The sequence below is a fragment of the Lolium perenne genome, chromosome 4, assembly GCF_019359855.2.
Source record: "Lolium perenne isolate Kyuss_39 chromosome 4, Kyuss_2.0, whole genome shotgun sequence".
In the NCBI taxonomy this organism is placed as follows: Eukaryota; Viridiplantae; Streptophyta; class Magnoliopsida; order Poales; family Poaceae; genus Lolium; species Lolium perenne.
Genome location: NC_067247.2, coordinates 230,100,599 through 230,112,873, shown reverse-complemented (window position 1 = coordinate 230,112,873; position 12,275 = coordinate 230,100,599). Strand labels below are relative to the sequence as shown.

General features: G+C 43.2%; 1 protein-coding gene across 1 annotated transcript; it reads right to left on the bottom strand.

The window, feature by feature from the left end:
* Positions 1-737: 737 nt before the first annotated feature.
* Positions 738-10,761, bottom strand: LOC127326121 (protein DETOXIFICATION 40). The gene is made up of 7 exons (XM_051352984.2): positions 10,403-10,761; positions 3,408-4,039; positions 3,266-3,322; positions 2,935-3,173; positions 1,763-1,881; positions 1,580-1,666; positions 738-1,267 (listed from the first exon to the last, which is right to left on the bottom strand). The coding sequence occupies exons 1-7, from the start codon at positions 10,661-10,663 to the stop codon at positions 1,184-1,186; spliced, it is 1,479 nt and encodes a 492-aa protein (XP_051208944.1). The 5' UTR covers positions 10,664-10,761; the 3' UTR covers positions 738-1,183.
* Positions 10,762-12,275: the final 1,514 nt, after the last annotated feature.

The following is a 12,275-nucleotide window of genomic DNA, read 5'->3' as shown; positions in this document are numbered from 1 at the left end:
GTTGCGGAGCTCAATCATTGTTGTGTAAGTGGAGAATTTTTTGGGAGCCTCCAATTAAATTGTGGAGTTTATCCTAAGTTTGTACGGGTTTGATGACCACCCTCAAGTTTCTCCTAGTGGATCGTGGCATTTTGCATTGTGCAAGAGCGCGATGAGATTACGGTGAGCTAGTGTAGTGCTAGGGGAGCATTTCAAATTTTCAAAATAAATGGCTGTCCTCGAGTTCGGCCTCCATTTGGAGTTTCTGGATTTAGACCTCGTTAAATAAACGAAAACAGAAACTTCACTTCTGGTTCGACATCTTCTACTCAGGGGTGTAAAAGAGCCGAGCTCAAGCGAATATATGTCAGCTCGGCTTGAGCTCGATTAGCAACACGAGCTACAATTCTGGTTCGAGCTCGGCTCGCGAACTCCAGGACAAGTTCGAGTTCGACTCGTCAAAGCTCGACGAGCTCACAAGGCTCGTAAACATTGTTTCGAATTAAATATGTGCAAGAGTATTTGACCGTCAGCCAAATGCCTGGAGCGATTCCCTTATTCGTTGCCACACAAGACTCTATTTATAGTTGGAAAGCCAACCTGAATCTCCATCGCCGAGCGAGGTGGTACTAAACACTTTTGTGTTTGTTGCAGCCTGCATGCCACTTGAATACAAATGGGCTGTATGAGGCTACCAAAGCCCAAACAATTATTCGCGTTGGACAAAGGATGGGCTCGTGAGCTACCAGATGAAGATGGAACGGAGGATTCATGCTAATGGCTGAAATTCACTGGGCTCACGTGAACAAGCACGACAGGCCTAAGATAATTTACACGTAAGGTAAGCGTTTACCAAGCTTCAACGAACGTTCGAGCTCGAGCTCATGAGGCTCGCGAGCCTGAGGGCATATTTGAGTTCGGCTTGTTTACACTTCGAGCCGAGCTCGAGTAATCGAGTTCAAACAGTTTGTCGAGCTCGAATATTTTTGACACCCCTACTCGATCCTATGCGTTCTTTGGGCACAGTTCTCTTACCCATGACCTTTTTGTTTGCATGAAAAAAAAGGCCACGGCCCCCATCCGGTCATGACCTGAGGTGTTATTTAACGTCTCAAATCTGGGAATCAGTCCCTGACGGTATATCATCTCAAGTGTGAAGACACCTGAATTCGGTCCCCTCCCAACGCTCGTGATCATGGGTCGTTTAATTATCATCTTTCTTGACATCTGTAAGAAGGGGTTCCTTCTTATCCTCCCACTTATTCAATCTTTTCTGTGCCTCCTCCACCTGAAGGTTATGCAAACAGAAGAAAATACAGTTAAACTGTCAATCTTTTCTATACAAACAGCAAACATGTTCTAATTTTTGTAAAACCCTATCCACACATATTTGCAAACTGTGATAAATTTGTGCCAGGATGGAAGATGAGCAGACTAGAGGCTACATATTACATTCATGACAACAACTATGGAGGCAGAGGAAGGTAGCTTGAATCTTGGGACCTCACGTAGTTAATTCCCTTTATCATAAGTAGTACGTGTTGTGCAAAATCGAAATGAAAAACGAATCTTTCTACTCCATAGGTTTAGTAACAGGTACCTCTTTGTTCCAATCAGTTCTGATGGTGACCCATAGCAGAATGGCCGTCTGCATGGCCGTACCTCCAATCATGCCACCCCAAATGCCCTGCCGGTAGGCATACCATGAAACATATGTTAAGAGCATATATCTGAAGATAACGGTATCATATATGTATCAACAGTTCATAGCTAAATCCACCACCTTTACGCCGAGCTTGAAGACAAAACCTAGAACAACACCAAGGGGAACGCCTACGATGTAGTAACAACCGATGTTCACGTAAGCAACAAACTGTTGCCATCCACATCCAACAGCAACACCTGATATCTCTATAGATGTTAGTGAAGTTCAATCATCAATTCACACCATATATATGTTGACACAATGGGGAAAAATATGAAACTCTTGAACATGATACCCATAATAGTTTCCATCACAGAAAAATAAAATAAACAGACGTAATAGTTTGTGCATGGCTGGTTGCTTGCAATTTAGGGTTTCCTTGGTTCGCAGAATTTTGAAAACATATGAATAGGAAAAGTGTAGGACTGCGATAACATGACATACTGAATCTTACATAAATAAAAAATGCACGAATCAAGAATATAAGTTGTTTGATTGCACCACACGAAAAATAAAGGAACTTGTCTGAACGAACACATGCTTGGCATAGTTGTGACTGAATCAAAAGAAATTTTCCATGAGGTTAAAACCTAAGGAAAATTTTCCTACAGAATTCCATGCAAAGTAATCAGTAGGAGTTTTTTTCTATGGTAGCCAATTATTCTAGAAATCAAACAAGCTCTGCAGTTTTTTTAGGAACATAATCCTCAAAATTTTCTACGAACCAAAGAAGCCCTTATTTGGCAAAATTCAACTACAACCGACAAGCATGAAACTTTGAAGAGAACTCTGAAAAAAATATGATACCCCCTGTTTACAAACAAAACATAGTTGTGTCGTGTGAGAGAAAATGACACAGTTGCCCCAAAACTTGTTGCATCTGAATAGATAATCCTAGAATGCAGATTTTATACTAATTTAAATATGCAAAAGTCTATAGTCGTTTCAAATGGAAGTGTTTGCTATGTGTTACTAGTAATTACTTTCTAATTAAATGCAATCTTTTCATGTTTCACGAGTTGACGAATTTTGTAACTTTTAGCCAAAATACAGTTTGGTTTGAAAATCGAAATGAGATATTTGATGTTTTAGACATAAACACCAATCGTCCTAGCACAAGAATTTGAATGAAATGAAATGGAGATGGGGTACGAAATTTCCCAGGTGTTTTAATATAAAAAGATCGTACTGATGCAATACCCAAGAATCAAGATACCTCATGTGCACATGCAAAAACTTTCTGAAATTACCAGATAGAACAGGTTGGATGCCATTGAGAATGAGCGTGATGGTGAGCAGCGGGCAGAGATCCGCCACAGCGTTGGAAACTGTTTCACCCTCTGTGAACAAGTAGCTGATGTAATTTCGAAGGCAGAGGATCACAATTGCAAGGATGACAGTGATTGTTCCACAGAGCACGGTGACGACCCATACTGAGAAAAATGCCGACTTGGGGTTGCCGGCACCAAGCTCATTGCTCACTCTTACACTGAAAAGTATTTCATTAGTTAGTATGTAGCTATTAGTATCCTTTTTAAGGAATGAAGATGTTATCGAGCCATTCAGTTTAGTCTTGCGAACCTTGCAGCGGCATTGAAACCTACTGAGATCATGAACACCCATCCAGCAATTGTCATGCTGCACCGGACAAATCGCAGGTTAGCACCAACTCTGATTACTAGCTAGGTAAAACAGCAAAGACATAGAGATGAATGGCACTCACCACACAGATAGGGAATCCAATGCAAGCTCAGGGTTAGGGAGCAAGCCGGCAATGAGCACGAGGACCTGAAAGTACCATGTCTCAAGGCACAGCATAACTGCAGATGCCGCTGAGAGCTTAATAAAATCCGTCAAGCCAGAGAAGGCTTGCGAGGTGAACCCGGTCCATGTATGGCGGCACGTCGGGCTCATGACAATGTACCCAAACTGCGCCGCCACAATGATCCACCAGCTCAGACTCAGCACCAGGGAGGCACCAAGCAGCCCCAGCCCAGCCTTGTAAACGACAACCCAGCTCAGCAGCAGGTGCAACGCTAGCGTTGCGGTTGAGATGTAAGCACTCGGCAGAACAATGCTCTGAGCCTGCATGAACTTCTGGATTGGGAAATTGAAAGCGTAGGCGAAGATCTGAGGTATCAGGCCGTATACGAAAATGGACGCGGCACGGGCAATCTCTGGTGACTGTCCCAGGAACAGGAGGATTGGTTCAGAGAAAACGTAGATCACCGCAAGCGGTATGCCGGTGCAGCACAGGAGCACGGCAGATCGTTGTAGGTAAGTTCCAAGCATTTCGTACTTCCGTGCGCCGTAGGCTTGTCCGCAGAGAGTCTCCACTGCACTACCCATGCCAAGCTGCAAACGCAAAATGTCTTGTTACTGACAAGAATTGTGAATTAGGTGGTACCAGAAGCTAAATTAGCAGTGCACAACACACTCAGGAAAGCAATGGTGATGCAACAAGTGGTAGAAATTATTGTTTTTCGAATATTGAAAGCCAATTGTGGTTGAGATGATCCATCTAAGCGCACCATTTTGTTCCTCTTTTTTTTCTCATTCAAAGTTTCATTGGAGCCATTTTTCTTGGTCAAATTTATCACCTTGGATTAAACATTTCTCTTCCTGTTTCTTCCATATTTTCTTAGGAGATAACATGCAAACTGCTTTTACATGTTTCCTAGGAAAAAAAAAGCTTGTTGTGTTTTCCTTGATGAAGGAAAGAGGTTAAATTGGTTCAACATTTGATGGATGTTTCATATTGGTCGGTTTCTGGGTCAACTGTTCCTAACAGAATTGCACTAAACTGTACCAAAATAAGCTAAATAGTCAAATGCGTCTTCCGATTTCAGTACTAATGAAATCAATAGGAAATGTAAAAAAACACAAAAACATTCAAGGAACAATGAAAATTAAACACAAGATAAAGCTCCCAAGCGACTGAAAACAAACATGTTACTGTTGTGTATATATACTAGTACTGTATATCAATTTGGAGAAGCATGTAAAATATTCAAAGACTGGCCAATACAGACTGTGGTATCAATGAGTTGTATTTTAACAACTATATATATATCCAAAATTAAATAAATGCCTAAACAGGTCCTGACATATCAATGTAGATTAGTATCTTTGGAACTTGATCTCAGCAAGCTTTGTGCAACTAAGTTTACATTAGTTCTCAGAAGATGAAATCTTCCAAATCCAGGTTTATCAATGGGGCATGGGTCTTCTCACGGTGCTCAGTTGTTTCTTCTAAAAAACTTCCACATGTGCAAGTGTATACTAGTCATGTTTTTAGGATTAACAATGTTATAATTTAAGATTTTTCCAGTGTTCTTATTATGTGCAGTTGAGTGGGTTCTGAATTTCTGATGAGCCAAATGGCAGACACGCTTTATCATATTTTTTTTTGAAACGGAGGCAAAAGCTTTGCCTCATTCTATTAATTAAGGAGAAAAATAAGTTTGCAAGGTGACCCAGCGAGACTTTACAAACCGCATACTCTCGCGGCATCAAAATACTCACACGCTTCGCCCCCGCGGCGATCCAAAGTTTTAGCTCTTTTTTAATGTTCCCGAAAACCACCGTTGGCGGAGCATGTTTGTGCCTAAAAATTCTAGCGTTTCGCTCATTCCAAATCTTCCAAGAGGTGAGGAGAACAACGGACCCAAGAGCTTTCCGGTTTGGCATAGAGGCACCGGTCATGAGGCTCCACCACTCATGAAGAGACATAGCAAGCCACGTGTGGAGTTCAATGGAATATAAACCGAGCCACTCTTTGATTAGACCCCAAAGCCTTTGGGTGAAACGGCAATGAACGAGAAGATGATCGATGCACTCCGCACTCCTCATGCATAGAGGGCAATTGCCGCAATTAGGCCAACCTTTTTTTTGCAAACGATTCGCCGTCCAAAGCCTATTTTGAAGGGCAAGCCAAGCAAAGAACTTAACTTTTGGAGGTACCCAAATGTTCCAAATGGTCCTCTTAAAATCACGTTTTATCATAAATCACGTTTGTCTGCGTTGCAGGGCCGTCTTCAAAAAATTTGCGGGCCTAGGCGAAATGCAAAATAGGGCCTTGTTATGGCCGCTTAGAACTTGAAGATGATAGGGGTGTGAGACAGGAGGATGAGATCGTTCTCTTCGTCTAGGTGTTGTTACCGGCGACAAGATCTGATAGCAGGAGATAGAGATCAAGAGAAATCAGAGGGATGGGGAGAGCACATAAAACGTATAGTATTTGTTATTGCTTGCCCTAAAACATACGGGATACACATCCTCTTATAGGAGGACCAGCATTGTGGACCAAACTGACTCCAAGATCTGTAGTACATAAGTAAGACTCTTTTGACTCCCGCGTTACCCAATTTTCCTAATATAGTAATTTAACTGGACTTTAATTATGGAAACCGCTATACTACACCTCTCCTTCAGACACTCATCCTCAAGCTGTAATTCATGTCGGATCTTCGACATAATCAATGACTTCAAGGTAGAAAAGGCGTTGGCAAGGATGGCCTCTCGATAGTTTTCTCGTCGCAGTTGAAACATAATCCCTTTTCCCTTCTTTCTGCCATCTCTACAACGTCAATCGACAGAGCACCCATTCTCCCCCATCTGGAGCTGAACTAGTCAAGGGCGTACCTTGCAACTGTCTTGTGGGCATGGATGACTTTTCGCTGGAGGATGCTTCTATGATGGCCGCTGCTCATGAGCTCGGGCAAAGCTCATTGTCGTGTCCAAGTCTTGCGGGTTATACAGCTTCACGTCGATCTTCAATAGGTCGATCAGGATCGAAGTGAAGATGGACACCTGCTATGCCGTGGACAAGGCATCAACGTGACCCGAAAGTGCTAAAAAAAATTCTTCGTACTGTGCAACACAACTGTCATCCGAATCCTTGTCAATTCGCTGAGACAATTGGATCGAGCCGGAGGGACGAATCGAAGATGACAACGGTTTTTAAAACAAGGCCACGACGGACTGCCTTCGTTGCGCTCAAGGTGCATGTACCACGTGTGGGCAGTTTCAGTCATATGGTATGCAACAAGCCACACCTTCTATGCTTCGGCAGTCCTTTGTCTCCTGATTACATCTGTTTAGCCATTCGAGTGGATCTTTTTTGCCATCATAAGTAAGAAAATTCTATTTATTGCTCCGTTCATGGTCGTCGCTTCAGCGTTTGGAGGATCGCGACCTATTTACGGAGGTGTCTACACGCTTAGAGGAAACGGCGAAAGACTTTATTACCCAACATGGGTGGCTGCATACTAGAAGGATTTTGCCTCCTACTGTCTAGCTTTTTCCTTTTATTTCACAACGTACTCGTGTGATCTCCTTTTTTTCTTTTTACAACTGGAACTATCAGCGGCTGTGTGCATCCTTGTTATACAGAGGCCGGGTGTATTGCTTGAACTTGAGTAATAATAAAGCACCCTTTATCGAAAAATAAGTAGGAAAATCCAGCTTGTGGTAGTGTGGTACGCCGGCGATGTTTGCGAGTTGGGGCACGGCTGGTGGCACCTACGGCGTGAGAACTGAGGACCATGGCGGCAGAGGACCATGCTGCCCTAGAGGCAGTGATATTGTTGGCAATCCAAAGCTGGCTGTAGCCGGGGCTGTAGTCGTGGCCGATGCAATGGTAGTAAGGTTCATGGCTGGATCTGTAGGTGCCGACGGTGTTGACAATGACAACTACGATGTCGCGGGTGCCAGGTCCTTTGGAGGCGGGTACAAGCCTGCTTGGCCGCCTGCTTTGAGCTCCAGCTCCTTCACACGGATCTCGAGGGCTGCAACGCTGTCCTGGATGACCTTGTTGATCTCTTGGATTGCAGTATTATCTTTGCGCAAACCAAGAATTGCTTCCATGATGTCATATGTGGTGTAGGTTGTCTGATTCGCCTTGTACGCACCGAAAACCATGGTGGTCGGCTTTGATACCAGATGGTGTGGCCGCTTAGAGCTTCGAAGATGATAGGGGTGACATAGAAGGACAATACCGTTCTTTGTCGGCGGCTAGATCTGGTAGCAGGAGATAAGAATCAAGAGAAATCAGAGGGATTGGGGAGAGTACATAGAATATATAGTGTTTGTTATTGCTTTCCCTAAAATATACGGGATACACATCCTCTTATAGGAGGACCAGCCTAGTGGACCAAACTGACTCCAAGATCTATAGTACATAAGTAAGACTCTTTTGACTCTGATGTTACCCTATTTTTCTAATACAGTAATTGAACTGAACTCTAATTATGGAAACTGCTATACAACTAAAGCCATAACAGGCCCTAATTTTAAAGCGACATGACGTACGTTTAATTTTCTTACATAGGTCCCATCACATTCTTATTAGAAATTCAATCCGAACCATGTTTTTTTAATGATTCAATCTGAATCATGTAAAGTTTGACTATTAATAACTCACACAACATAATACACTGCTAAACCATAGGGACAAAAAAATTCATTTCTCTACGCGACGATAAACTTGAGGGGTGAGAGTAGGGTTGAAAACGAAACGGAAACGGACGGAAACATGCTTTATCGTTTTTGTTTCCCTCTATCTTGTCGGAATCGAAAATGGAATCAGAATCCCCAGAAACGAATACGAAAACGGAAATCATCGGATATGAAAATGGAACGGATACGTAGCGGATACGTTACGAAAACGAAAATGCGGCGTGATACCTTTGTTTGTAGACCAAAATACACACATAAAAAAAGACAATAAAATAAGATATAACACTTAACTTCGACAAGCGGCAATTCACATAAAGTAACTCACATAGTTTAACAGTTGCATGCACGCAATTATACAGAGTGATAACGGTTAGAGTACTTAGTGGACTTGATACGTGGACAAGCCTGGTTTCATGTGTAAATGTAGGTCTGCTAAATGCACGGTCCTTTCTAGGTTATATTTCCGGAAACTTTTCATATTTATTTTTCCGGAATTTCCTCTGCCGTTTCCGTTTCCGTCGGAAAGGGCTCCCTCGTTTTCTTTTCCGTTTCTGTTTATGCTTTTGCCGTTTCCGTTTTGTTTTCTCAAAATGCCGCTTCCTTTTTCGTATTTGGTCCTCCATTTCCTTTTTCTTCGAAAACGAATGGAAATTTTCCCTTTCATTTCAACCCTAGGTGAGAGGGTGTTGCTATGCAAAACAAACATATGGACGGCAAATCAATCAAGCACTCGCCCATTTATGAGTCGTGCCTCACAAGTTTGGCTCGTGCAAATAAAGAATACTACTCGATCAAGAAACAAACATATGGACATCAAATCAGTCAATCTTTCACATTTGATTCAGTCATGAGTCATGGCTCACAAGTTTGGCTCGTGCCGATAAAAAAATACTGCTCCATCGAATCCGTGATAATTATCGCTGATTTAGTACGAAGTTATGCTAAATCAGCAAAAAATATTATGGATCGAATGAAGTAAGAGATTACTCTTGTTTTGATTTCTAGTACTATCCGTCTCTTTGCATTATAGTACTGCCAAACATAAAGACAACAAATCAAACAACCCCTCGCCATTTGATTCCGTCATATGACTCACAAGTTGATTCCTGCCAATCAACCTCTGATTTTGATTTCTAGTACTAGATGTCTCTGATTGCATCAGTACTGCCGAAAATATGGACAACAAATTAATCAACCCCGCCATTAGTTTTGACTCAAAATTGAGCAGGTGACAATCTAGCCTATTTTTTAGGACTTCTACACTACCTGCAGGTACTCCATGAGAAGGGTTAGGAGTAGCAGTAAAACTATCTAACCATTCGATCAAAATGGTATATTAGACATTTTCCTTGCTAATGAAAGGGTAAGTTTGACCTTTGTAATCTAATGCTAACTCCATGTGACCCCTCCCGATCGAACGCGCTGTTCACCCTGAAATTTAGGTTTTCAAATTGGGTACTCCCTCCGATTCATATTAATTGACTTCAATATGGATGTATCTAGAACTAAAATGTGTCTAGATACATTCATATTATAGTCAATTAATATGAACCGGAGGGAGTACAAAATCCTTGACCGTCGGTGTAGCATGGACTATTGGGCATGTGGTGTGGCTCATCAGAACCCATCGATCGGTTTGAACGAATAATCCATAGTATGTAGACGAAATATAGAATGTTCAACCAATCATCAGAACAAGTTGTTACTAGTACATGTGATGATCTGCTAGTTCCAGTTGTTCACGCCATGGATGCTAGCCATCCGGGCCTCTAGGTATGACATATTTTAATCTCGACGGCTCTGATTATAAAGGTTCCGGCACGGATTGTCGCTCGCCGGCAAATCAAGCCGCCCTGCTCACCATCTCTCCGCGTGGGGATTAAACAATTGAATAAACAAAACAAGGAGTGAACTTTTTTTCTTCAGTCACAAGTGACTGCAATAATAGATCTCTCCTTTACGACTTACTTACTACCCCTGGACTCAAGGTAGTACTCCAGAGTACTATACTCCCTAATGTTTGTGTTGGAGTACTAGCCAGGGATGTCCGTTCGATTCAAACAAATGGACGGCTCATATTTTTTTTTAGGAACGGCCCATGGTTTATTTCATCAGGGTGCTCTAGCACTCTCTTGTCTAGTTTGGGTTAGGGAATCACCTAGGGAACTACACCATCCAACCGTCCGAGCACGCAGTCTCGATGGTCCAGATGGAGCGTGTGATGGAATCGAAGCAGGTGTGTGATGTATGTGTACGTACCATGAGGCCGTAGGCGAACATCTGGATGCCGGTGTTGCCGAGCGAGGCGGCGGCGAGCTCGAGGTTGCCAAGGTGGCCGGAGAAGATCTGCGTCGACATGGACATGAGGTAGTTGATCATGTACGTCACCACCGCCGGCGCCGCCAGCCGCGTCAGCAGCCCGAGCTCGATCGTCCCCGCCGCCCACGCGCGCTTCGCAAGCGGCGCCGACGAGTCCGTGAGGATGCTCTCCAGCCGACCGGACGCGCCGTGCGCGGCCATGGTGACAAGAGACTGAGCGCAGCGAGATCGAGGAGCTCCACCTCGTGTCTGGCCTCGTATATGTGTCTGTATTGCGTTGACTGATACTTCTAGGCAAGGCCGGGCTGTTGAGTCCTACATATAGCAATCGACTGTCTCCTTGCTTCACTTCCGAAATACTCCCTCCCCTTATTACTAAATCAAAGTTAATTAAAAGAAATCGGAGAGAGTATTTTTTTTTTTGCGGGGAAAAGAAATTCCTTAAACATTCATAGGATTACAATCGTTTGTCATGGCTTGGGAAATTTCCGGAGGGCCACTCCCCAGCCAGACCTGACTATGGCTTCTAAGCCTACCCATTTTAGCCAGCTCATGACTTACATGATTACAATCCCTACTAATCTTAACTAAGGTAGAATCTCTTTCCTGGATAAGCTCACGTATAACCTTTATTCGGAACGCATAAATGGATGTGTTCGGGGTACTTTCCTTGACCAGCTCCCAGGCTTCCGAGCAGTCAGTTTCGACACTGAATTGCATCGTCGTCCACGTGAGTGCCAGTTTTAGTCCTTCCTCAATCGCCATTAGCTCCGCTTCAGTAGCATCTCTGCAATATCTAATCGGAGAGAGTATTTGCTTACGCAGGATTATTTTTCTCCATCCTGTTACTGATACAGTCTGTTGCTTCATTGCGACAGCTAGCGGCCACCAGTTCGACTGTACGCTACTCAATACAGGTTGGTACTCTGTACTCTGTAGGGTAATCAGTAATGACGGGCTAAATCTGGCCGGCACGGCCAGCTATTTGTATTTTATCTGACACTGGTTTTTAAAAAAGGAATATATAATGTCATGAAGATATCAATTAGATTTAGCATCTGCATTAACAAGATGCCTCAAGACATCGAAGATGCACACAACTAAAAAAAGAAGAGAAGAAAAAACCCTGCCGGTGATCAATCACTCACATCTGCCACACTTTAACCACCACCAAAGGCAACACCCGAACTGTAAAAGAGGTTCTCCAAAAGCAACACCTTTAAGAAAGAACCACACATTAGCGCTATTGTCCCCCGGTCGAAGATATTAGGTTTTCGCCCTAGAGAAATTCTGAATTCACAAAATAATGCCTCAATAAAGACATTATTAGGTACAACGAATAAGGCTATACCTTGCGTTTTTACCCTGACAATCGCTACTCGGTACTCGATGAGCACCACCAAAAAATCAAGTCATTCAGTGCTACTACCCTCACTTGCTGAGGCCGCCGCTGCAAATCACAAACACCTGAGACACATATGTATTGTTCGGAATGGACATGAACACCGCCCCGCAAGCCATATCTGTACAACAACTTGTGTAGCAATGTCTCCATCGCACCCAATACATCATCCGCCATAACTTCGAGTCTTCCAATCAGAGCCGCCATGACTTTCTCCACCTCGGTCAATACCATGAGAATCTAAACTTAGACATGTCCCATTTCACCGACAAAAAAACAAAGCTTAGAGCCACACCCTCTTAAAGCCGCACTGGCTGATAATATGGGACACACACGACCCGATCCTTTCTGATCAAATATCCAGAAACATCATGCGCGAATCCATGTAGATCTGTGACGGTTACTATCAGA